The sequence below is a fragment of the Suncus etruscus genome, chromosome 6 (genome assembly GCF_024139225.1).
Source record: "Suncus etruscus isolate mSunEtr1 chromosome 6, mSunEtr1.pri.cur, whole genome shotgun sequence".
Classification (NCBI taxonomy): domain Eukaryota; kingdom Metazoa; phylum Chordata; class Mammalia; order Eulipotyphla; family Soricidae; genus Suncus; species Suncus etruscus.
Genome location: NC_064853.1, coordinates 119,120,328 through 119,144,696, shown reverse-complemented (window position 1 = coordinate 119,144,696; position 24,369 = coordinate 119,120,328). Strand labels below are relative to the sequence as shown.

At 47.5% G+C, this 24,369-nt stretch overlaps 2 protein-coding genes across 3 annotated transcripts in view; one reads left to right on the top strand and one right to left on the bottom strand.

Annotated features, from left to right (window-relative positions):
* The window catches only part of KIAA1191 (KIAA1191 ortholog), a 508,491-nt gene that overhangs the window by 52,207 nt on the left and 431,915 nt on the right, over positions 1-24,369 (bottom strand). The window lies entirely within an intron of this gene.
* Positions 1,763-23,442, top strand: SFXN1 (sideroflexin 1). 2 transcript variants are annotated; one of them, XM_049775755.1, is made up of 11 exons: positions 1,763-1,861; positions 9,907-10,071; positions 12,645-12,815; positions 13,429-13,527; positions 14,952-15,027; positions 15,940-16,025; positions 17,875-18,002; positions 19,525-19,574; positions 20,184-20,233; positions 21,202-21,249; positions 22,827-23,442. In XM_049775755.1, the coding sequence occupies exons 2-11, from the start codon at positions 9,908-9,910 to the stop codon at positions 22,921-22,923; spliced, it is 969 nt and encodes a 322-aa protein (XP_049631712.1). In that variant the 5' UTR covers positions 1,763-1,861; position 9,907; the 3' UTR covers positions 22,924-23,442. The 2 variants fall into 2 exon arrangements, with proteins under 2 accessions (XP_049631712.1, XP_049631713.1); XM_049775756.1 differs by lacking the exon at positions 1,763-1,861 and having other exon boundaries at positions 9,888-10,071.

Sequence of the window (24,369 nt, the reverse complement as noted above, 5' to 3'; positions counted from 1 at the left end):
TTTTACTTCCTTTTGAGAATTCTCACTTCTATCCTGGAGTGTTTCATTTATTAACTAATTAACATTTTGGGTTTGGAAACCACACTCGGTGGTGTTCAGTAGCTAGCTACTCCTGGCTCTATACTCAGGGATCACCCTTGGCAGGGGTCCAGGGACCATATGGGGTGCCAGGAATTAAACATGTGTTGTCCACAGTACCATCGTCCTGGTACCTGTTTTAGCTCTAATTTTCCATATGCATCTTACACTTTGTCAAGTTAGACATTCACTCTCTCATGCACACTACAGCTATGGTAATTTTGCTGGGAAGTTTATTCTCTTTATAGGTTGGTTGGAGGAAGTGGGAGGGGAATACTTTAACAATGTAATCTTGGAGCCAGTGACTTGGCTCAAAGGGTCAGGATGTATGCCTTTGCAGGAACCCAAAGTTAAAAACTGAGATTCACAAGGAGCTCCTTGGGCAAGGGGTTTTGGGGTGCTGCTGGATGTGACCCTAAAACAAATTATTTCATTTTGTAAAAGAGGATTTTCCTCTTCAAGAAGCTGATGTAGGGACAGGAGCAATAGAACAGTGGGTAGAGTGTTTGCTTTGCAAGTGACCAACCGAGATTTGATCCCTGGCATCCCATATGATCCCCAAGTACCACCAGGAGTAATTCCTAAGTGCCAAGCCAGGAGTAAAGCCTGAAAACTGCCAGGTGTTGCCCCAAACAAAAACAAGCAAACAAACAAAAGAGCTGACATAGTTCACCATTTATTAGATTTTATCTACCTCCCCAAAATGCCAAGGACCATAACATTCTCACCTTCTTCCTGTTCCCTAGCTGCTCCAAGCCACAACAATTTCCACGATTGACCCAGCCACCTATTTGCTGGCTTCTTTCTACTTGACATGTGGCCTCTCCAGCATCCAGAGAGCTGCTACTGCAGACTCGATTATATGGCAGCCCTTGGATCACATACAGCCACCATGTAAGAGTCACCAGGGTAAGGCCATGCTGTTGTTTAAATTTAAGAGGAAGGAAGAAACAGAGGGATGGATGGATGGATGTGGATGGGTAGATGGATGTGTGGATGGATGAGTTGGTAGGTGGGTGAATGCATGGGAAAATGAATGGATGGATAAGTGGGCAGATGGTGAGTGGGTGGATGGATGAATAGATGGTTAAGTGGACGGGTAGATGACTAGATTGGTTGATAGATACATGGATAAACGAAATGAAATGAACAGATGATGGATAGTAGATGGGGTGACTCAATGGATGCATAGGTGGGTGGACAGAGGACAGATAAATAAAGGACGAAAGAAATGATGGGATGGATAATGGGTAGATGGATGGAATGAACAGACAAGATAGGTGGTGTGGGTCGGCAGGTGGACAAATGGAGTAGAGGACAGTGGAAGGGATACTTGGGTGGATAGATGATGGACAGATGAGCAGGGAAGATGGATGGATGGGTAGATGGATGGAATGAATAGATGGACAGAATAAATGAAGAACAGTAGGACAGCTGGCTTGATGCTGACTTTCTACAAGCCCTGGAACTAAAGGAACCATTGAGTAGTGAGAGAGAAGCCAAGAGAACCAAAGGGAAACCCAAGCCTAGCCTGAACAGAGGCCGCCCCCCCCCCCACCCCTCACACACACAGGTCCTAGGTCCTGAGGCGGGGCCAAAGAGGAAGGTGGGCCTCGCTCTCCCAGCCGGGGCGCGGGCCGGGTGCCTGCGGGCGCGCAGCCAGGGGAGGCGGGCCGGGCAGGTGACTCCGCCCGGGACGGCGGGCGGGGAGGCTCTTCCGGCGGTGGCGGCGGCGCTGAGCGGGCGGGTGGCTCCTGCGAGCGTGGCCGGGGGAGCGGTGAGTCTCGGGGTGTCGCGCCGGAGCGGGCGGAGTGGAGCGCGGGCGGCGGGGATGCGAGCCGGGGCGCGCGCGCTGACCGGCCGGCGGCGGGGAGGCCGGGAGGCGTGGATCCTCCGCGCCCCGTGGCTCCGGGGAGCCCCTGTCTTTTGGGGGACCCCGAACCACCCTGGGTGAGCCAGCTTCTGTACCCCGACGTTGCTCTGATGCCCCCGGAGCCCGGGGGAGGAGTCGATCTGCCCCCCAGGCCCAGGCAGACGCGCGCCCCAGCTCGGCACCCACCCGCAGCCGCGCGCCCCGCGTCCCGGGCACCGCGTGTCCACACTCGCCACGGCCACGACTCTAAAATGGCTGCCGGGGGGACCAGCCACCGCGCGGCTGGAGCCAGCTCCCCCAAGAGGGGTTTTGGGAGTGGTGCCTGCACCCCCCGAGACAGTGACGCCTTGAGCTCGCGGCTCCCTTCGGCGCCGGCGGGGCCCACCGGGCGCGACCCTGAAACTTGGTGCCCAAGTGGGGAGAGTCCACGTGGCTGCTGCTCCCCGGGTTCCCCGCGGGTCTCGGCGCACAAACTGCCCCCTCCCATGACAGGCACCCCTTATCTCTGTTGCTCCAATGACAGTCGCCCCCTTATCTCTGCTGCTTTGGAGGTAGGAGCCTCCCTAGATGCAGGCGACTGAGCCGGACTGGGGTTCGGAGAGGCTGAGGAAGTGGCAGCCTCCCAGCGGGCCCGCTATGTAGCTTGGCCTTTGGAGGAAGCTGGGGGTTGGGGGGCTGCAGCGACCCGGACCGGGCTGAGGGGAGGGCACTTCACTTGCCGGAGGTGACCGGGGTTCCAGGATTCCCTCTGGCATCCCATACGGTCCCAGAGCACTTCCAGGAGTAAGATCTGAGCCCCAATAGGTATGGTCTTTCCTCCCCCAAAATTAAATAAAAACAAAATCACACACACCCCAAGTTAGGTGACTGTGTGTGTGTGTGTGTGTGTGTGTGTGTGTGCGCGCGCTTCTTTTTTTTACTTTTTTTGGGGGGGGGGGGTCACACCCGGCAGCACTCAGGTGTTACTCCTGACTCCATGCTCAGAAATCACTCCTGGCAGGCTCTGGGGACCATATGGGACGCTGGGATTCGAACCAATGACCTTCTGCATGAAAGGCAAACGCCTTACCTCCATGCTCTCTCCAGCCCCAGCGCGCGCTTTTTTATTGGCGTTTTGTTTTTGTCTTGTTTTGGTTTTTGACAATTCCCAGTGGTGCTCAAGTCTCACTCCTGACTTCACTCAGAAATCACTACTTTGGGCAGAGCTCGGGGGACACTAGGGGGTGATGAATTTTGAGCCCAGGTCAGTCACATGCAAAGCAAGCACCCTCAAGCTGGTTTCTTTTATTCTCCTCTTAGGCTCAACCCCTCACCCCTCTGGATCTAGCAATTCCTGCACCCTGTTATCATTGCCCTGGGGAGAAATACTGACTGTGGGTCTGAGTCTTAACAGTCGGAGTGCTTAGGTAGCCTCTTAGTGCTTTTTTCCCAAACCCCCCTCTCTTTCTCACTCTCACTCTCACTCTCACTCTCTCCCTCTTGCTCTGCTCTCTTGCTCTCCCTCTCCCCACTCCCCTTTCAAGGAGACTTTGCAACCCATTTCGATGAGCTGCTTTTATTTAACTTGGTTTTGCTTTGGGGCAAAACCTAGCGGTGCTCTGGGTTTCTCCTGGCTCTTCACTCTGGAATCCTTCCTAGAATGGCACAGGAAACCATCTAAGCTGTTGGATACCAAACCCAGGCCAGCCTTGGGCAAGGCAAATGCTTTCCCCACTCCAGCCAACTACTTATGTCTTCCAGACTTGGCCACAAATGCCAGGGAGACAGGAAACAGCCAAGCAGTATTTCTGGAGCTGTGTGCTCAAATGCCACACATGAGGGAGGAATTTGCTACAAGGCTAAGTGAAGAATCTTCCAGAAAGTTTGGGGGCTCTCAAAGCTGGCCCCCGAAGTTGCTCAAGGGAATTTGTGAGGTGTGAGGACTTTGAGAATGGCGTGATCATTATCAAGGCTTGCAAACTGTCTCTATATGGGGAAAGGATGAACATTCATGGAACCAGCAAGAAATTTAATTTAGGCTGCTCTGAAATAATTTGGTGAAAGTTTTGTGTGTTCTCAGGTGGATGGGTGTAGAAAGTTTTTTCTGGAGGCCAGAGACATCAAATAAGGAACTTGCCCTGTGTGTGATGACTCCAGTCCCCTTGAGCATTGCTAGTTGTGATCCTTGAATGGAGAGCCAGGAGTAAAACCCTGGACATCTGGAAGGGAAGGGCAAGGTGTGATGTGTACAGCCCAAAAACAAAAAGAAAGGAAGGAGCCTTACTTGTTGTGGACAGCCCGAGTTACTTTCCATATGATCCCCTGATCACTGCCAGGTACGATTTATCACCACCCCCCAAAAAATAAATCACTAGCAGTCATTATAAAGAGTGAAATACTAAGTTCAAATACAGAGTAAGCCTGTGCTGAGTTATACAAAGTCATTAAGGTTTTAATGAACTATTACTTGGGCAAATGATATAAAATTTGGGGACTGGTGCTTTTCTTAATCGTTTGGTTTGGGGGGCCAGACTTGGTGGTGCTCAGGGCAGACTCCAGGCTCTGTGCTCAAGGATAATTCCTAATGGGACTCAGAGGATCCTATGGATGCAGGGGATCAAACCCAGGTCAGCTCTGTGCAAAGCAAGTACCTACTGTACTATTGCTCCAGCCCCAAGCCACTTTACTTTAAAGCTATTCTGCAGAATTAGGTAAAAGCAAAGAAAACATAAGGGGAAGCAATAGTGCAAGGGGCAGGACACTTGCCTTTCATGCAGATGACCAGTTCAATCCCTGGCACTATAGAGAGTTCCCTGAGTTCCACAGAGAGCTCAGAACCAGGAGTCAACCTTGAGCACCACCAGATAAACACTTAAAGCCAAATGGTGGGGGGGGGGGGGGGGAGTGGTAGGTGCTGGCCTTGCATGTGTTTGACTCCCAAGTGCAAAGCCAGGATTAACCCCTGAGCATCACTGGGTGTGGCCCAAAAACAAAACAAACAAAAGGTAAGGAAGGAGACAAAAGAATTAGAACTAGGGTGAAGGCACTTACTTGCCTGTGGCTGACACCAGTTCAGTCCCCTGTACCACTGTGAGTTCCCCTGAGTCGCTTCACAGATCATTCCTGGGTACCCAGCCAGGAAGAGCCCCAGAGCACTGCCAGGTGTGGCCCCAAAAGCAACAAAAGGAAACGGACAGAAGATTTGGCAAATCTAGTGTGGGGCTTGCGGTGGCACTTGGTCATTGTCCCCAGGTTGATGACTTTGGCAGCCAAGCTTGGCCCAAACCCAGTAAGCCAGGCATCCAGCCTCCTTCGCACTTTCCACTGGCATTCCCTTTCCCATCAGCAACTTTCCAGGTCCATTGCGTTGTCATGGTTAATCTTTAGCCAGGGTGAAAGGTCCTTGTCATAAAGACACCACAGGCTTTTACCCCCTAGTTTCTGTGGAGCTTTGGAAAATGTTCTCTGGCCCAGGGACTTCAGCCTTTTCTTAGCATGTGGCTGAAAGGTGGAGATAAAGTTCATTTTAGAGAAAGGTTCAGATGGTCAGGGGTCACATCTGACAGTGCTTATGGACTCAGTGTTTTGGGGGTCCTGCAGTATTTGGGGGATGTTAAATGTAGGGTCTGTCTCATCCAGACTAGAGGCACCAAATCAATAATTCAACAATATTGCAAAAAAAAATTACTTTCTTCCATCCAGCTGTGAGCTTGCTCTGATGGAACCATAGGACAGGGCCAGTGCAATTATTATTACACAGCAAATTGGGTTCAATCCCTGGAACCCTCTAGGGTTCCCTGATCCCCATGAAAAGTAATTTCTGTGCACTGCCAAGCTCAGAGCATTACACACACACACACACACACACACACACACACACACACACAGAGCTTTTAAAAATAATTTTAAATGGAGGTGGAAGCAGAGAGATAGTACAGTGGCTAGGGCGCTTGCTTTGTACCACACTTTCCTGGGTTTGGTCTCTAGCATCCCATATGGTTCCCTAAGCACAACCAGGAGTAAATCCTGAGTACAGATCCAGGAGTAAGTCCTGAGAATCACAGATCTTGGCAAAAAAGACAAGAAAACGAAAGAAAATGCTGGAGGTTCCAGCTGGAAGCTGACTCAGCTGCTGACAAAGGGAAGAATCAGAATCAGGACTCAGATTCTGACCCTTGACTCAAGTCCACTTAGGGTTTTATTTGTTATCAGGATATCAAGTTATTATGGGTTATGAGGATCAGGGAACTTTCTATGACTAGGATTGTCTCAGAAAAGCAGCACTGAAAAGTCTCCAAGTCCTCCTCCGGAGGTCACAGGGTTTTATTTATTCATTGTCACATCCTGACATCGTGTTTCTCAACCTTACCTCCTCTGAGGCTCCATTTTAAAAATTGGATTCCTGAGGCCAGAGTGATAGTACAGCAGGAAGGATGCTTGCCTTGCAAACAGTTGCCCTGAATAGCACCAATCTGAGGAACCCATGGTGCGCTTATCTTGGCATAAGGCATGAGCACTGAGATGGGAGTTGCACTGGAGTACTGTAGCATCCAAGTCCAACCAAAACAAAACTTTGATTCTAAATTCTATCTCTGCTCTGTTAAATTGGGAACTCTGAGTATTATTGGCTCCAGGAACCAGAGTACTTAGCTCACCCCTGACTTAGTTAATGAAGGGTCTCACCAAATGAGCAAGCATTGAATGAATTTATGGAGGGACACTTTGAACAAATTTTCTTTTATTCAGCATTATCTAATTCTGTGGGCAAAGGGGCAGAAGCGTAGACAAGGACAGAAGGTTTAGACTTAAACTCAATCTCTGTCTCCTCTTTAAAGAAAGGAATTCCCGGGGCTGGCCAGATAGTACGTTGGGGAAGGCACCTGCCTTGTACGCAGCCGACTTGGGTTCAATTCCCAACATTGTCGGGGTCCTCTGAGACTCACCAGGAATAAGTCCTGAGCACAGCTGGCTGTAGCCAGAAATCCTACATCCCCACACACACACACATATATATATATATATATATATATATATATATATATATATATATATATATATATATATATAGAACTATAACCAGTCATTTATAGTGGAAATAATTAGAATACAGTGGTCTCTGTGGGACTGGAAGACAAAGACTCCCAGGGAAGACTACCAAAAATCTTGCTAGTTTGATAAGGATATTCTCTGTCTTGGTACGGGGTGGTTTAGTATGTATGTGTGTGTAAACTTAAGATTTTTGTGAAGGAGGACTGGAGTGGTTGTATAGCAGGCCTGGTGTTTGGTTTGACTCCAGAATCCCATATAGTCCCCCAAACACTGCTTGAGTCAGAGGTAATCACTGACCATCTCTAGATGTGGTCAAACCCCGAGAGATAGTGCATAGGTTAAGGTTAAGGGCCAAAGAGATAGTACAAAGGTGGGGCACTTGTCTTGCATGCAGCTGATCCTGGTTCCATCCCCAGCACCAGTCCCCGAGCCCCATCAATAAAGATCTCACTCAGAGTTGGGAGTAAACTCTGAGCACCACCAGATATACCACTCCCCCGACCCCCCCAAAAATCATTTAAAAAAAAAAATACGACTGCCTAATTCCTAACTATAGCCTGAACTAGACCTCCTTTCCCTTATCTCTCCCTCCAGGGATTTAGGCTAAGGGAGGAGGTGTAGTTAGAGCCAGGAATTCAAGTTCAGTTACCAGCATACCTGGAAACAGCTGATCACGATAAAAGGATTGCCCAAGAAGAAATCAGATCTGAAGACTGGAGGGAGGTGCTCCAGAGCATAACCTAGAACAGGAGTCCCCAAACTATGGCCTGCAGGCCACGTGTGGTCCACCAAGGACATTTATCTGGCCACCAGGCATTTTTGCTGCCGCTGCCTGTCCTGCTTAGCAGCCAACTCATCCTGGGCCTGCTGTGTGCAAGTGTAGGATGTACACCACACTCTCCGACTTCTTCCTTCTCTCTGTCTCTCGACTCCTCAGTCTCAAGCAGGAGTCCTCAAACTATGGTCCTCCAAAAGCAGGCCCATTGTTCCTATTGAAATACTGGTAAGTTTATTGATTTAACTTTGCTTGTTCTTCATTTTAAATATTGTTTTTATTTCTTTACTTTTAACTTCAAAGTAAGATATGTGCAGTGTGCATAGAAATTTGTTTATAGGGTTGTTGTTGTTTTTTTTAACTATAGTCTAGCCCTTCCAATGGCCTAAGAGACAGTGAACTAACTGCCCTCCGGTCTATAAAGTTTGAGGACCCTTGACCTAGAAGGAAGCTAGCAAGGCTCCACCCACCTTCAGAGGGCATCCTTACAAGTCCCAAATGTGAAACTGGGTGGTGACTTGAAAACAGATGGGAATTGGATCCAGGAAATGGCACAGCCGGCTGGAGGGCAACCTCTGTCTGGTGGAGTCCTGTGTTTCATCCCCAGTTCTGCCATCCTGGCCTGATACAGCCCAAAATACTAAAAGAAAAGAAAAAGAATGGGCCTCGGTAGAAAAATTTGTTCAGGGCCCGAGTGGTACTAATAGAGTGTAAGGCATTTGCCTTGCATGAGCAGATCTGGATTTGATCCCCAGCACTACATTGGGTTCCCTGAACACCACAAGGAATGAGCCATGAGCATGGTTGGGTGTGATGCTAAAATTAAATATTTTTTTAAGTGCAGAAATGGGAACTGAAAAGAGAATTCTGCAGATTGGAGCACAGACTTTGCACTGCAGGAGGCTCTTGTTCCATCCTCCACACCTTGTGGATCAGACTCGAGGGGACAGACCCTAAACAAAGGCAAATCAAAAAGAAATGTGGGGGGGGGAGGGGAGGCAGGGAGATAGTATAGGGTAGGGTGTTTGCCTTACACACAACTGACCCAGGATGAACTGGGGTTCTATACTTGGCATCCCATATGGCCCCCAAAGCCTTCCTCCTGAATACAGAGCCAGGAGTAACCCCTGAGAGCCAAGGAGTGTGGCCCAAAACCCAAAAACAAACAACCCCCCCAAAAAATGCAGGACAGGGGCTGGAGCAAAGTTTAATAGGTAGGTCATTGGTCTTGCACTCAACTGACCTGGGTTACATCTCTGGCATCCCATAGCAGGGGTCTCAAACCTGGGAGCCGCAGGAGGCAAAGTTGGGGTGAGTCAGGGCCACATAAGGGATTTCGCTTACCAAATATTCGCAATAAAAAATCGCATTAGTAAGAAAAAAATTGCATTAAACATCTGCATACCCCAAACAAAACTGCTCGGGGCATGCGAATATTTAATGCGATTTTTTTCTTACTAATGCGATTTTTATTGCAATTATTCGGTAAGCGAGTAATCGCAAATACTGCGATATTTGAAGGCCGGCTGCGGGCCACAAAATGTTGTACAGAGGGCTGCAAACAGCCCACGGGCCTCCAGTTTGAGACCCCTGCCATAGGGTCTTTTGAGTCCTGCCAGGAGTAAACCCTGTATTGCCCCCTCAGTGTAGGAATTGACCCCTTAATCCCTAAAACAGGATTATGAATAAATTTTTTGTTTGTTTTTGGGCCACACCCAATTATGTTTAGGGTTATTTCTGGCTCTGCCCTCGGGAATCACTCCTGGTGGTACTATGGAATGCCAGGGCTTGAACCTAGATAGGCCAAATGCAAGACAAATGCCTTCCCTGCTGTACTGTCACTCTAGTCCATGTATAAATCTTGATGTTGCATCCCACGTTCCATCCCTAGCATTGTGTGATTCTGTTAATCTTTGAATCATTCAGTTTCTTTCCTTTTGGGGAGTGACAGGGGTTACACCCAGCTGTGCTCAGGGTATATTCCTGACTCTGCCCTCAGTACTCAGGATATCATGTTTGTTGCCTGCCAGGCAAGTCCCTTACCTACTGTGGTATGGCTCCAGCCCCATGGGCATCATCCAGTTGCTAAGCCCACAGCATCTTGTTGTCAAACTTTAACAGACTGGTCTCTTTGCCCCTCCCCAGTCAGGACAATGTCGGGAGAACTGCCACTAAGCATCAACATCAAGGAACCCCGATGGGATCAGAGCACTTTCATTGGACGAGCCAACCACTTCTTCACTGTGACCGACCCCAGGAATATCCTGTTAACCAACCAACAACTAGAAAATGCAAGACAAATAGTGCAAGATTACAGGTTGGATTTGGTTTCTATTGTGCTGTAACTGCTGTCTTCAAACCTTCATTTTGTGACTTTACACTCTTTGTTGTTTATTTGGGGGCCATACTGGGCAATGCTCAGGGGCTAGGCCTGGCTCTGCACTCAGGACTTACTCCTGGCAGTGCCCAGGGAATCCTGTGGGATGCCAGAGATTAAACCCAGGTTGGCCACATGCAGAGCAAGTACACCCTCTGCTGTACTGTTGCTCTGGCCCATTTGTTTGGTTGGGGGGCAATGTATGGCAGTGCTCAGGGCTGACTGTGGCTCTGTTCAGAGATCACTCCTGATGAGTCCCAGAAGACCCATTGGGGGTGCAAGGGATTGAACTTGAGTTGGCAACATGTAAGGCAAATGTCTTCCCCCCTGGACACACTCTCTCTCTCTCTCTCTCTCTCTCTCTCTCTCTCTCTCTCTCTCTCTCTCTCTCTCTCTCTCTCTCTCTCCCCTCTCTCTCTCTCTCTCTCTCTCCTCTCTCTCTCTCTCTCTCTCTCTCTCTCTCCTCTCTCTCTCTCTCTCTCTCTCTCTCTCTCTCCCCCTCCCCCTCCCCTTACCACTCTTTGTTTTTTTGTGTTTGGGATCACACCTGAGAGTGCTTAGAGTTTATTCATAGCTCTGCACTGAGGAATCACATCTAGTGGACTCAGAGAACCATATGGGATGCCAGGGATAGAACTTGGGTCAGCTGTGTGCAAGGCAAGTGCCCAAACTGCTGTGCTATTGCTCTGGCCCCTCCCTTACCACTCTTTTTTTTGCCCTTTTTTTTTTAAATTTCTTTATTTTGGGGCCACACCCGGTGGTGCTCAAGAGTGTCTCCTGGCTTTGTGCTCAGAAATCGCTCCTGGCAGACTCAGGGACTATATGGGATGCCGGCAATCAAACCCAGGTCTATCCCAGATCAACCGCATGAAAGGCAAACACCCTACTGCTGTGCTATCGCTCCAGCCCCCTCTTTTTTTGCTTCTTTCTTTGTAGTTGGGAATGGCTCTTGGTGGCAAAGTTCAGGATTTATTCCTGGTTCATTCTTTGTTGTTGTTGTTGTTGTTGTTGTTTTGTTTTGTTTTTTTCTTTTTGGTTTTTGGTTTTTGGGTCACACTTGGCAGTGCTCAGGGGTTACTCCTGGCTGCCTGCTCAGAAATAGCTCCTAGCAGGCACGGGGGACCATATGGGACACCAGGATTCGAACCAACCACCTTTGGTCCTGGATTGGCTGCTGCAAGGCAAACACCGCTGTGCTATCTCTCCGGGCCCATTAGTTCATTCTTTGAAAGATGATTCAGGGCTACTGGGGGACTATATATGATGCCAGGGATGGAACTCAGACCTTTCACAAAGGGGTTAGAGTGATAGTACACAGAGTAAGGCATTTAACTGCCCTATTGCCAACCACACTATAATTCCAACACCCAGATGGTCCCCTATGTCTACCAGGAGTTATCCATGAGCCCAGAACTAGGGGTAAGCCCTGAGCACCCTTGGGTGTGACTCCAAACCCAAAATAATAACATTTCAATTCTTTATGCTTTAAAAGTAGATTTTAGGGGCCGGAGAGATAGCATGAAGTTAAGGTGTTTGCCTTGCATACAGAAGGTCATTGGTTCAAATCCCAGCATCCCATATGGTCCCCTAAGCCTGTCAGGAGCGATTTCTGAGTGTGGAGCCAGGAGTAACCCCTAAGCGCTGCCTGGTATGGCCCAAAAACCAAAAAAAAAAAAAAAAAAGTAGATTTTTAAAACAGAGTTGGCCAAGTAATACACTGAAATATATCCCTTCAAACAAAGAGTATTCCAAAGATGCCTACTTCTCTATTAGGCGAGAAAAATTTTTGATTTTTCTTACAGGTCACTGAAATGTGTAGGTTTAAAATGTTCATTTTCAGAGGATAGAGCCATAGTACAAAAGGTAGGTGCTTGCTTTGCATGTGCCCAACTTCAGTTCATCCCTGACACCTCATAGGTCCCTGAAGCTTTACAGGAGTGATCTCTGAGAACAGAGTCAGAAATAAGCCCTGAGCACCACCAGGTATGGCCTAACCCCCAACAAAATGTTCTTATTTTGATTTTGGGATCACACTGGACAATACTTAAGAGTTACTCCTAGCTCTGCACTCAGGAATCTCTCCTGGTAGGCTCAGGAGACCATATAGGATGCCAGGGATCAAACCCGGGTCAGCAACATGCAAGGTCAGTGCCCTACCCACTGTATTGCTCTGGTCCCAGAAATGTTCATTTTTAATGTTGACACTGCCTTCTGGTAGTAAAATTTCACAGACACCTTATAAAAGACAAACAGCTATAAATTGTAACAGTAAAATTTTACAAGCACCTTATAACACCTTATTCCTTTCCATCCAAGGGCAGCTGGAATTCCTTATTTTATTTTTGCAGGCAGCTTGGCCATCCCTGGCAGTATTTGGGGTTACTCCTAGAGAACTATGTAGTGACAGAGATCAAACTGGGGCCCATGACAAATACTGGGTCCCTTCCCTAGTTCTAGGTGAATCACAGCACAGGATGAAACTCAGGGACACAAATCGTCTGTTTTCCTTTTAGACAAGGTGTCATACCTCCAGGACTGACAGAAAATGAGCTCTGGCGTGCCAAGTACGTATATGATTCAGCTTTTCATCCTGACACCGGCGAAAAGATGATTTTGATCGGCAGGATGTCAGCACAGGTACCCATGAACATGACCATCACGGGCTGTATGATGACATTTTACAGGTAAGTCGGGCCTGTGTGAGGGGGTGGGGAAGAGAGCTTAGTTCTACTTTCTGCTGCTTTTCTTGTTTGTTTTGAGGACACACCCCAAGATGCTCAGGGGTTACTCCTGGCTCTGCACTCAGGGATCACTCCTGGTAGGAGATGCTGGGGATCAAAAGTGGATTGTTGTATGCAAGGCATGCTATCTCTCTGGCTCCCGCTTGCCTCTACTTTTCCTGCAAGCACTTTGTAGGAAAGTTGCATTTGCCCAAGGCTGGTTGATGAGGTGAAAGAAAAAGCACCGGCTGGGCAAAAAATTTCAGCTAATTAATTCTCCACTCCATTCTAGTATTGTTGGTGTACTGTAGGGCCATTGTAGGACAATGTTTGCATTAGGAGTGTGACAGTGCTCCCTAGTGGAGAGTGCTGGAATTGCACCCTATGGTTGCCACTGGTTAGGGAGGTGATGGAAGGAAAAGGAGTGGGTGAAATTCAGGTGTGATAGCCGGTGGAGGGGAGTGCACACTTTTTTGCTGGTTCACTTGGTATGTGATTGAAATCTCTCTCTCTTTCTCTCTCTTCCTACCCCCTTCTCCCCTCTCTCCCTTCTCTTCTCTCTTCTCTTCTGTCACAGGAGCACCCCCGCAGTGCTTTTCTGGCAGTGGGTGAACCAGTCCTTTAATGCCGTTGTCAACTACACCAACAGGAGCGGGGATGCCCCCCTCAGTGTCAGGTAAGACTGTGGCCGACCTCGTCCGTGGTGTGGGTTCCTCTGAGCCTCTGCAAGCGTCTCTCCGTTTCCCAAAGCCTTTTCACTTCCATGCTTTGTAGCATTCCAGCAGTCCAGGGGGCATGGGCTTTTGGTTTGCAGGGAAGGCTGGTGGTGCTTGGGGCTTATTCCTAGCTCTACACTCAGAGATCATTCCTGATTGGGTTTGGGGAACTATATGGGGTGCTGGGGAACATATCTAGGTCAGCTGTGTGCAAGGCTGATAAGTGCCTTATCTGCTGTCTCTCTCTCTCTCTCTCTCTCTCTCTCTCTCTCTCTCTCTCTCTCTCTCTGGCTGGCTGGTTTCCCCCGCCCCTTATTTTATTTAATAATTAATATATTTGTTAAAGCTTTATTGTACATGTGATCTGTTTTTCTCAAGCAGGATGTCTATGGAGCCTAAAAAATTGGGCTTTGAATTTTAAGTTTTCATATGAAAGACATTTACTAATAGACCATTTTTATCACAGCTTAGATGTTCATGCATTTTGAACTGGAGCCTGAAATGCTAACCCTTAATTTGACTGCACGTAGATTTGAGAGTAGTACTGATTCTGTAGGACTAAATAAAGAATACTTGAATCTACACAAATGTTCCTAAAAAGGTGTGTTTATAAAGCTGAGTAATCTTTAAGAAAAGCCTTAAGAAAAATAAGTGATGATTATTCTATAAGACTAAACAAAGTACTTGAATTCATGCAAATGTTAAATTTCAATAATCTTTTTTGTTTTGTTGTTGCTTTTTGGGCCACACCTGGTGACGCTCAGGGGCTACTCCTGGTTATGAGCTCAGAAATAACTCCTGACTTGGGGGACCACATGGGACACCTCGCTCTGTCCTAGGTTAACACATTCAAGGCAAATGCCCTACCGCCTGTGCCACTGTTCTGGTCCCAAATCTGAGTAATATTTGAGAATGTTAATTGAAGTTATGTCTCAGATAATATTTATGCTACATCCCTTTTTTCCTGCGTGCCTCATGGACAGGCAACCAAGGTTTTTCAGGGCCCTAATACTTGTGAGTACAAGTTATTCTCCAAGCCTCCTTTCTTCCAGGTGCTACTTTTTAAATGCCCTCTCTTCGAATCCAGGTAACTTTGAGAAGTTCCTGTAATAGTAGACAGCTTTTGAAACCCCCCCCCCCCAAAGTAGTTAGTGCCTTTTCAAACTTGGTGCCTTCCTAGGTCTCAGGGTCTGTTTACATGGGGAACGATGTACCACACAGGGCTCACTGAGCACTGTCAGGAGTGATCCCTGAGCATAGAACTAGGAGTAAACAATAAACATCGCCAATGCCCCAAAACACTGTTTTCTCAGGCTCCTCCATCACTGCTTCCAGAAATGTTCCATGCAAGCTTCCTGACCTGCTCCCATTTCTCTTTTTCTAGTGAACTGGGGACGGCATATGTTTCTGCCACCACTGGTGCAGTGACAACAGCTCTAGGACTCAACGCTTTAGCCAAGGTACCAGCAGCTACCTCCATCCTCAACTGTCTTTGGGTTTCACCTCCCTTTCTCAAAGATTCTCTTAGTCTTTTGCCGAGTCATTGAACTTGGGCCAGAGTGATAGTATATATAGTGGGGAGGGTGCTTGCCTTGCATGCAGCTGCCATGGGTTCAATTCCTGAAATCCCTTAGAGTCCCCCTTATCCCACCAGGAGGAATCCCTGATCAAAGAGCCAGGACTAAGCTCTGAGCACTGCCAAAAGTAACAGCAAAACACCCTCCAAATTCAAGACACGGAGACAACAATGACCCCTATTCCCACATCCATATTTTGAAGTATGGCCTTTGAAGTCTGCATAATGGCAGTAGGCCCACACTAGAAAAGGGATAAGTGACTCCCTGGAGAGGTAGTACAGTGGGGAAGGTGCTTGACTTGCATGTGGCTGACCTAGGTTTGATCCCAAGCATGCCATATGGTCTCCTGAGCCTGCCAGGAATGATTCCTGAGTACAGAGCCAGGAGTAACTCCTGAGCAATACTGGTATAGACAAAAACTTTTAAAAAATGCCTGCAGGGACTAAGTTGAGAATCTTTGAACCTAAATTTCTATCCCACTAGCACTATGGGGGGCGGGGGGGAGAGGTTCCAAATTCATGCTTGGAGGTTCTTAGCCAACAACTGGCTAATCAATGGTACTTGACCCTGAAGTATTGGGACCCAACCATCAGGGGTCCCTCTAGGATCAAAGTAGCAGGGGTAGGGGTGTGGCAGGCATGCTGGGGATGAAACCAGGTTCCTCCATGCATGGAAGACATGTCCTGCAACCCCTGGACCATCTCTCCAGTCTCAGACTCTGCTCCTTAGTCCTAAATTTCCAATCCATCATGCAGGGAGTGGACGGTCATGCTCTCGGAATTCTCTTTTCCGCAGCGAGTCTCACCCCTCATAGGACGATTTGTTCCCTTTGCTGCAGTGGCTGCTGCGAATTGCATTAATATCCCGTTAATGAGGCAAAGGTAAGAGGTGGACTTGCCTGGGACATTTGCAATTTTTTGGTTCAAGGACTTGGGCTGCCCAAGATGCTCTCTGGTCATCAAGAGCTTGTTTTCTTTCTTTTCAAGAAATTCATATTGGGGGCCAGATTGGTAGTATAGCAGATAGGAAACCTGCCTTACAGGCAGCCGACCCCAGTTTAGTCTTCAGCATCTTATAGGTTCCCCTAAGCACTCCCAGGAATGATTCCTCGCTGGATATAGCCCAAAAACAAACACAAAAATTCACATTTATTTTATTTTAGGACCCACCACCAGAGGTACTCAGGGATCACATTCCTGGCAGGCTCAGGGGACCCTGTGGGTTACTGGGGATCAAACCTGGATTAGCAACTTACAAAGCAAGCACCCTATCTGTTGTACTATTGCTCTGACCCCTATGTGTTCCCTTAGGGGCAGTTACACCTAGGATGGAGCTTGAGGATTGCTCTTGGCCATTGCTGGGGAATGGTATGATTCTGTGGTACCTGAGCCTCCAGCAGACAAAGCCTGAGCTCCAGCCCTTTGGACCATCTCCCCAGCCAAAAAGCCCTAGCAAAGTAAATATATTTAGGAATAGAACACCCATATGTCCCAGGGATACCACTTCTTGGCATCTTTTCCTCAAATCAGAAACATTAATTCAAAAGGTTAGAGGCTATTCATTGCCATACTTAGTACTACAGCCAAATTTGGAAACAACCCAAATGCCCACTATGGATGAAGAGATTGAGAAGTTGTGGTCTAGAGACACAATGGAATACTATGCAGCCCTCAAAAGAGAGGAAAGTTGTGCAGTTTGCTACAACTGAAATAGAACTAGAGGATATCAGTTAGGAGGAAAAGGGACAAATTCAGAATGATCTCTGAGTGGGGGGGTGTCTTAAAGATAGACAGCAAGGGAGCATCAAAGGACCAAAGAACAGGAGAATTTATCCATACAACTGAATAGCCCGACCTAATTTATTTTTGGTGGCTGTTTTATTTTGTTTTGCTTTTGTTCTTGGATCATACCCAGCACGATGCCCAGGAGTTACTCCTGGCTCTACACTCAGGCATCATTCCTGGTGTGCTCAGGAGATGTTGGAAATCAACCCCAGGTCTGCCATGTGCAAGGCAAATATCCTGCCCATTGTGCTATCTCTCCTGTCCCCTAACTTTTTGGGGTTTGCACACAGCAATGCTCAGGTAGTTCTTGGGGGACCTTATGGGATGCTGGGGATCTAACTCAGGTTGATCATATGCAAGGCAAGCACCTTACCCGCTGTCCTCATCACCCTAATTTTTTTATAAACAAAATTTATACGAAACTCATTTTACTTGGTGTCTCTCACACAAAGATTACACTGGTCAGTAGTCTTCAAAAGAGCCTTCTTATTGGGCTCAGAGAGATAGTTCAGAGGGGTTAGACATTTATTTGCCCGGTATGAGGCTGATTTCAGCCCCACCACCGCATGTGCATTGAGCACTGCCAGGAGTGAGCCTTGAACAGGGCCGGAACAGCCTTACTCCCTATAAAAAAAGTTTTGTGGGCCAGAGCAATTGCTCAGAGGTAGGGTGTTGGCCTTGCAAGCAGCTGACCCAAGACTGACCTCGGTTCGATCCCCTGTGTTCCATATGGTCTCCCAAGCCAGGAGTGATTTCTGAACACATAGCCAGGAGTAACCCCCTGAGCTTCACTGGGTGTGGCTCAAAAAAAAAAAAAAGTCTTGTGATTATCAAAAGTAACCTCAAAGTGGGTGGGGGTATGACCCTGGATAGGATGTCACCTTCCCCACTTGGAGCTGCTTCTTGCCACCTTGTGGCAACCCCTTTTGTCTTCCTTGATCTATAGGGAACTCAAAGTTGGCATTCCTGTCACGGATGAGGATGGAAACCGCCTGGGCGAGTCAGCCAATGCAGCCAAATCAGCCATCACCCAGGTCGTGGTGTCTCGGATCTTTATGGCCGCCCCGGGCATGGGTGAGTGCTTTATTTCCACTCATTGCTCAAAGAAAGAGAAAAGGAAGGACAGAAGAGAAGAGAGATGGGTAGCCCATTGGGCAGGGGGAAGCAGAGAGGCCAAAACCAGTAAATTATAGTAGGAGAATCAAAAGAAGACAGAGAAAAAGGAAGGCAGAATTCTATCTAGTGATTTCCAGGGATGGAAACAGGGCAGGCAGAACTGAACCCAGAGCTCCCAATTGACTGGAATCAAGATCATTTTGTTTGTTTGTTTGTGTGTTTGCTTCTGGGCCACATCAGTGATGCTCATGGCTTACTCCTGGCTCTGCATTAGTAATCATTCCTAGAGAGCTTAGTGGACTATACCAGTTGTCCAGGATTGCACCTGGGTCAAATGCCCTTGCCACTGTTCCAACGCTCCACCTTCCACCTCTTTATGGTTTGATTCTTTAAAACATAACCTTCACCCCAAAGAAACACACTTGTTCCACCTACAGCTAGTGGAATCTACAAGGGTCATCACATGTCTACTGAGCAAGATGTGATTGATATGATCATGTAGTCCAGTGAAAGTTGCAGGTCAATAAAGTACTGGGTTTGGTGGGTTTTGACTTTTGTTTTGGGGAGGAGGGCTGCACCCAGCAGTACTCTGGGGTTACTCCTAGCTCTGCTCCCAGGAATTACTCTTGGTGATACTCAAGGGATCATAGGAGATGCCAGGGATTAAACCCAAATTGGCCACATGCAAGGCAAGCATTCTCCCTGCTGTCTTATCACTCTGGCCCCTTTGGTTGGTTTTGTACTCACACCAAGAAATGCCAGTGATGAAATCTGGGGCCCTACGTGCAGAGCCTGCTTATGATCCTTGGAGCCAGTTCCCCAGCCCTCCTAGTGTTTACTGTACATGCATTATTGCATGGACTTGTCCTGGCCAGGTGGATACAGTTTCCACCATCTAATAGATGAGTAATACAGAGCACAGGGGCTCAGAGAAGTTCGATGCCTCTCCTAGGATCTTGCTATGTTGGCTAGCATGTAGTCAGTGGGTCTGGCTCAGGAGTATCAGGAGAGATGTCTGTCTTGATTGTTTTTGTTTGCTTGCTTTGTTTTGTATTCTTTTTGTTTTGTACTAAGCTTCCTTCTGGCTTTGGGCTCAGGGATTACTCCTGATAGGATTCAGGGAACCATATTGGAGCCACCAGGGAATGAATTCAGGTCAGCTGTGTGCAAGGCAGCTAGGTGCCTTATCTGCTATATTGACCCCTCTCAAAAAGACTTAACAAATTGTTAAGGGTTTCATGCAGCTCAGGCTGCTGATAGACTTTAAATAAAAGCTGGTGAGGGGGCCGGAGAGATAGCATGGAGGTAAGGCGTTTGCCTTTCATGCAGGAGGTCATCGGTTCAAATCCCGGTGCCCCATATGGTCCCCCGTGCCTGCCAGGAGCAATTTCTGAGTCTGGAGCCAGGAATAACCCCTGAGCACTGCCGGGTGTGACCCACAAAAAAAAAAAAAAGCTGATGAGGCTCTCTTTTCTTGCAGCCATTCCTCCATTTATTATGAACACGTTGGAAAAGAAAGCCTTCTTAAAGGTAAGTTTCAGTTTTAATGTCTACATCACATAGAGACAGTAACTCGTACCATATAACAGAGATGCTGTCAGGGGACCATGGATTCTTGGGCTCCTGCAGGCAAAGCATGTGCCCCAGCCCTCTGAGCCATCTCCCCAGCCCCACCTTTGAGTGTCCTTGCTGATACTTTTAGAATAAAATGCTTTCACTCCGTCTTATTTCTGCAGACCTCGTTAAGCTGTGTGTTTGGCAACCCCTGGTATTTAAAAAGCCACACAGTTTGCAAGCCCCACCCAGAAGCCACAGCTGTGGTTCCCCAGCCTCACCTATAAAGCCTGTAATTGAACACACACACACACACACACACACACACACACACACACACACACTCTCACACCACCTAGTAACAATAGTGTGAATGACAGGGCCTGCCCACTAGGTAGTGCACATGCTTTGAGTTTCCCATTTTAAGAATGTTGGGGTGAGGGGGAATACTGCCCAGAGCTATAGTACAGCAGGGAGGACATTTGCTTTATTTTGGCCTTCCAAACGAACTCCTCCCCCCCCCAGTCTGCCAGGGTGTTGAGCACTGTCAGGTGCCTACACAAAATACTTTCTTTCTCAATGCAGAGGTTCCCCTGGATGAGCGCCCCCATTCAAGTTGGATTAGTTGGTTTCTGGTGAGTATGATATTAATTTCTCTTTCTTGAGGATAAATAGGGAGCCTTCCCTGAACAGAGGAGGGAAGATGAGATGGGCCACCTATTAGGAAACTTGAGTCTATTTCAGAACATCTGGCTGGTTCCAATATGTCAAGAAGTGACTTGCTCTCCAAGAAACACACAAAATGAGACAAATGTGTGTGATTTTGATTTTGAACTCCTATTAGCTTTGAACTTCGAATTTTGTTTTGTTTTGGGAGGGGGCACACCTGGCAACACTCAGGACTTATTCCTGGCACTGAGCTCAATGATCACTCATGGTGTGATCAGAGGGGAACCAGATGGGGGTCTGGAGATTGAGCCCAGGTCAGCTGCGTGCCAGGCAAGCACTCTACCCACTCTACTTCCTGCCTCCATGATCCAGCTCCTTTTGTGTGTGTGTGTGTTGGGGGGGCATATCTAACTTTGCTCAGGGCTTCCTCCTGGCTCTGTGCTCAGGGATCAATCACTACTAGTGATCCTTAGGAGACTCTGGGATGCAGGAATAGAACCCAAGTTGGCTGTAACTAAGGCATGTGGCCCTACCTGCTGTAGCTCTGTCTACAGAGCTCTGACCCCTGATAGATTTTGTTTTTAATTCCAGCCATCTTAATAATAAAACTACTCAAACAACACATTTTTACAAATCAGTGTAAGATTCTTCTGGTAATCAAAGATTAGTCTCTTTTTGAGAGTGGCTCATACTTGATAATGCCCAGGGCTGACTCCTGGCTCTGTGTTCAGAGTTCACTTCTGACAAGTCTCAGGAAATTGTATAGTGCTCTGGGGATTGAAACTGGGTTGACTCTCTTCATGGCAAGTGCCCTCCACATTGTACTCTCACTCTAGGCCCCAAAGTGAAGATTTTTTCAAGAAAAATTAGCATCTTGGAAATATAGACCATTTCAACATCTCTGATTTCCTCTTTCTTTTTTCCCTCATTAAAGCTTGGTATTTGCTACGCCTCTGTGCTGTGCTCTATTTCCTCAGAAAAGGTAGGTATGAGTCTGTCTTCAGAAGGATTGTAAGTTTTATTATTTATATTTTTGCAGAGGGAATTACACTCTCTGGTGCTTGGGGAACCCTAAAGGGCCAAAGATAGAACCTCAGAGTCTTCCACCTGCCACTACTGACGTCATATCCAGGCACCAAGATGACATGGATTTTGTTTTGATTTACTTCTTTAAAAATACAAACTAAGGGGGCCAAAGCAACAGCACAGCAGTCAGGGCATTTGCCTTGCACATGGCTAACCTAGATTTGATCCTGGGTTTGCCTAACAGTGTTCAAGAACTGCTCCAGACTCTGTGCTCAGGGGTCATTCCTGGAGATGCTCAAGAATCTCTGTATGGTGCTGGGAATCAAACTTGAACTGGCTGCATGTAAGGCAAATATCTTTTTTTTTTTTTTTTTTTTTGGTTTTTGGGCCACACCCGGTGACGCTCAGGGGTTACTCCTGGCTATGCGCTCAGAAGTCGCTCCTGGCTTGGGGGACCATATGGGACACCGGGGGATCGAACCGCGGTCCGTCTCCTAGGCTAGCGCAGGTAAGGCAGGCACCTTACCTCCAGCGCCACCGCCCGGCCCCAAGGCAAATATCTTAACCCTGTCTTATCTCTGCAGCCTGGGATAGTCATGAAATTGAATCGTAAAAATCAGATAAAGGTGCTAGAGAGTTGTTGAGTTCATCTCAGTGGTGTGGAAGTTGAGGTCTAGATTGGCCAAGTCCAGGGCTCTTGAAAAAGGAAGAAGAATATGAAATCTGTGTCTATTCCATCTCAAAACTCCTTTCATGTGATTTGGGGGTCAAGGGCTTATACCCAGCTCTGCACTCAGGAATCACCCCTAACAAAGCTCAAGAGACCCTATGAGGTGCCAGGGATTGAACTGGGGTCAGTTTCTATCAGGACCAATCGAAACCCCAATTAGAGAGAGCTAGAAACAGAGTTTAATTAAGGGGGAAGCAAAGCAGGGAGACCAGGATGAGAGGGGAGAGGTGAGGAGAGGAGGAAAAGAAAAGAAAAAGACCAACGTTCAAACCAAGCCAAGAAGTCAGCCAGGGAAAGGACCAAAGAAAGAGAAACTGTAGCAGAAATAGCAAAAAGCAGCATGAACAGGGAGTCTGGCAGATAATTTCTCCAGCAATCTGGCAACAACTATTCAGCAGGAGCAATCAGCAAGAGTCAATTCCTAGCACTTCTCCCTAGGCCTTAATAGAGGCATTTCTGAAGGGTACCTCATAACCGATGTCTTCACCCTTAAAGAGACAGTAGCATTATAGCTGACCAGGGGCCATAAGAGTCTGTTTTCTTGTAAGCCACATGTTTTCTGTACTATTTCTCCAGCCTCTCACACCTTATTTATTTTTGGTTTTTAGTTTGGGGCTATACCCAGCGATGCTCAGGGGTTATTTGTGGCTCTGCAATCAGGAATCACTCCTAGCAGTACTCAGAGAAGCCCTGTGGAATGCCAGGGAGGAAGCCCAAGTTGGCCACATGTCAGGCAAGAGCTCAACCTGTACTATCCCTTGCCCCTTTTAATCAGATAATCAGAACCCTGTTATTCTTCCCAGCTCCATGTTGGTGACCAGCCTGGAGCCCGAGCTGCAAGCCAAGATCCAGCAGAGCCACCCTGAGTTACAGCGCGTGTTTTTTAACAAGGGATTATAAGAAATGGGAACACACGTGCACTTCGGGATCGACTGTCCTGCCAATCACAGACCCATGATACCACTGCAGATGGGACACACGTCCAGATCCTGGGATCCGCCCAGTTCCAGGGACCTCTGAAAGAGCCACACTGTTAGCCTTTTAGCATCAGGCTCTGCCCAGCACCGGGGGCCCAAGAGTGGGCCAGATGCTCACCATGTGCTGCCCCTCTCCTCTTTCAGTCACGTTGTCATCAAAGCACATTCCCTTGCTGTGAAATTGTTCTCCCATGGCAGTCCCGCAGCCCTTCACCAGGGCTGTAAAAACCAAGCTCAAGAGACCTTGCCTTCTCCTTGCACATACAGATTGAAGATTTGTCGTGAAGAAAGAAATGGGGCCAGGCTATTGATATTTTCTGACTTTTCCCACCTCTTTCCATCTTGTTTCAAGTTGGGGGGATCTCTGCAGTGATTTGGGCAAACTGAGATCGAGTTGAGGCTGTAAAAAATTAGTATATAACTATTAAAAAAATCTAAATATCTGTAATATACATGTATCTTGAGACCAGCATACTTCCCTCTTAAGTCATGGGAATTGTGGAGGTAAATTCCTGGACACAGTGAATCTTTCCCCAGGATTCTTGTAGATTTAATTCCATCCAGTTTGGGCCACAGTTGACTTCCGGTCGGATATATTTTGCCTGCTATAGACTTCCGGTCTAGGAATTTCACCCCTTCTCTAGCCGAGGGCTCCTATAATCCCCCTGAGTAAGTGGTTAAAGACATTTTCTAGAGTGCTTTTTTTTTTTTTTTTTTTTTTTTTTTTTAGTGGGGAGCGCACTGGGAAGTGCTCAGGACTTCTGGCTCTGAGGTCAGGGATCACTCCTAGCAGACTCAGGGAACCTTATGAGGTGCTAGGGATCGAACTCTGGTCAGTTGCCCAGGCAAGCACTTTACCCTCTATTCGCTCTGGCTCCTCATAACATAACCAGATGGCATTTCCTCAGAAAAAAAAAAAAATGGCCAGAGAGAAAACACAGTGGTAGGGCTTTTGTCTTGCACATGGCTAACACAGGATGGATGGTGGTTTGAATCCCGGCATCCCATATAGTCCCCCGAGCCTGCCAGGAGCAATTTCTGAGCTCAGAGCCAGGACTAACCCCTGAGCACTGCCAGTGTGACACAAAAACCAAAGAGGAAATGTGACTATTGTCTGTTCCTCCTTTTTTGGGGAAGGATCTCTAAAAGGCTCAGAAGCTATGAGAGAGCCATCTGAACTTGATTTCTTCTTTGTTGTCAGAATTTGCTCGCTTACATTTTTTCTTTTTGAAACCTAGGAGGCCAGTTTAACCTGATGTAGGGCCTTAGATGTTTTTTGTGGCTCTCCATGCTTCTTTTACTAGGAAAAAACAAAACAAAACCAGGGTGATAATATAGCCAGTAGGGCACTTGCCTTGCACTCAGACAA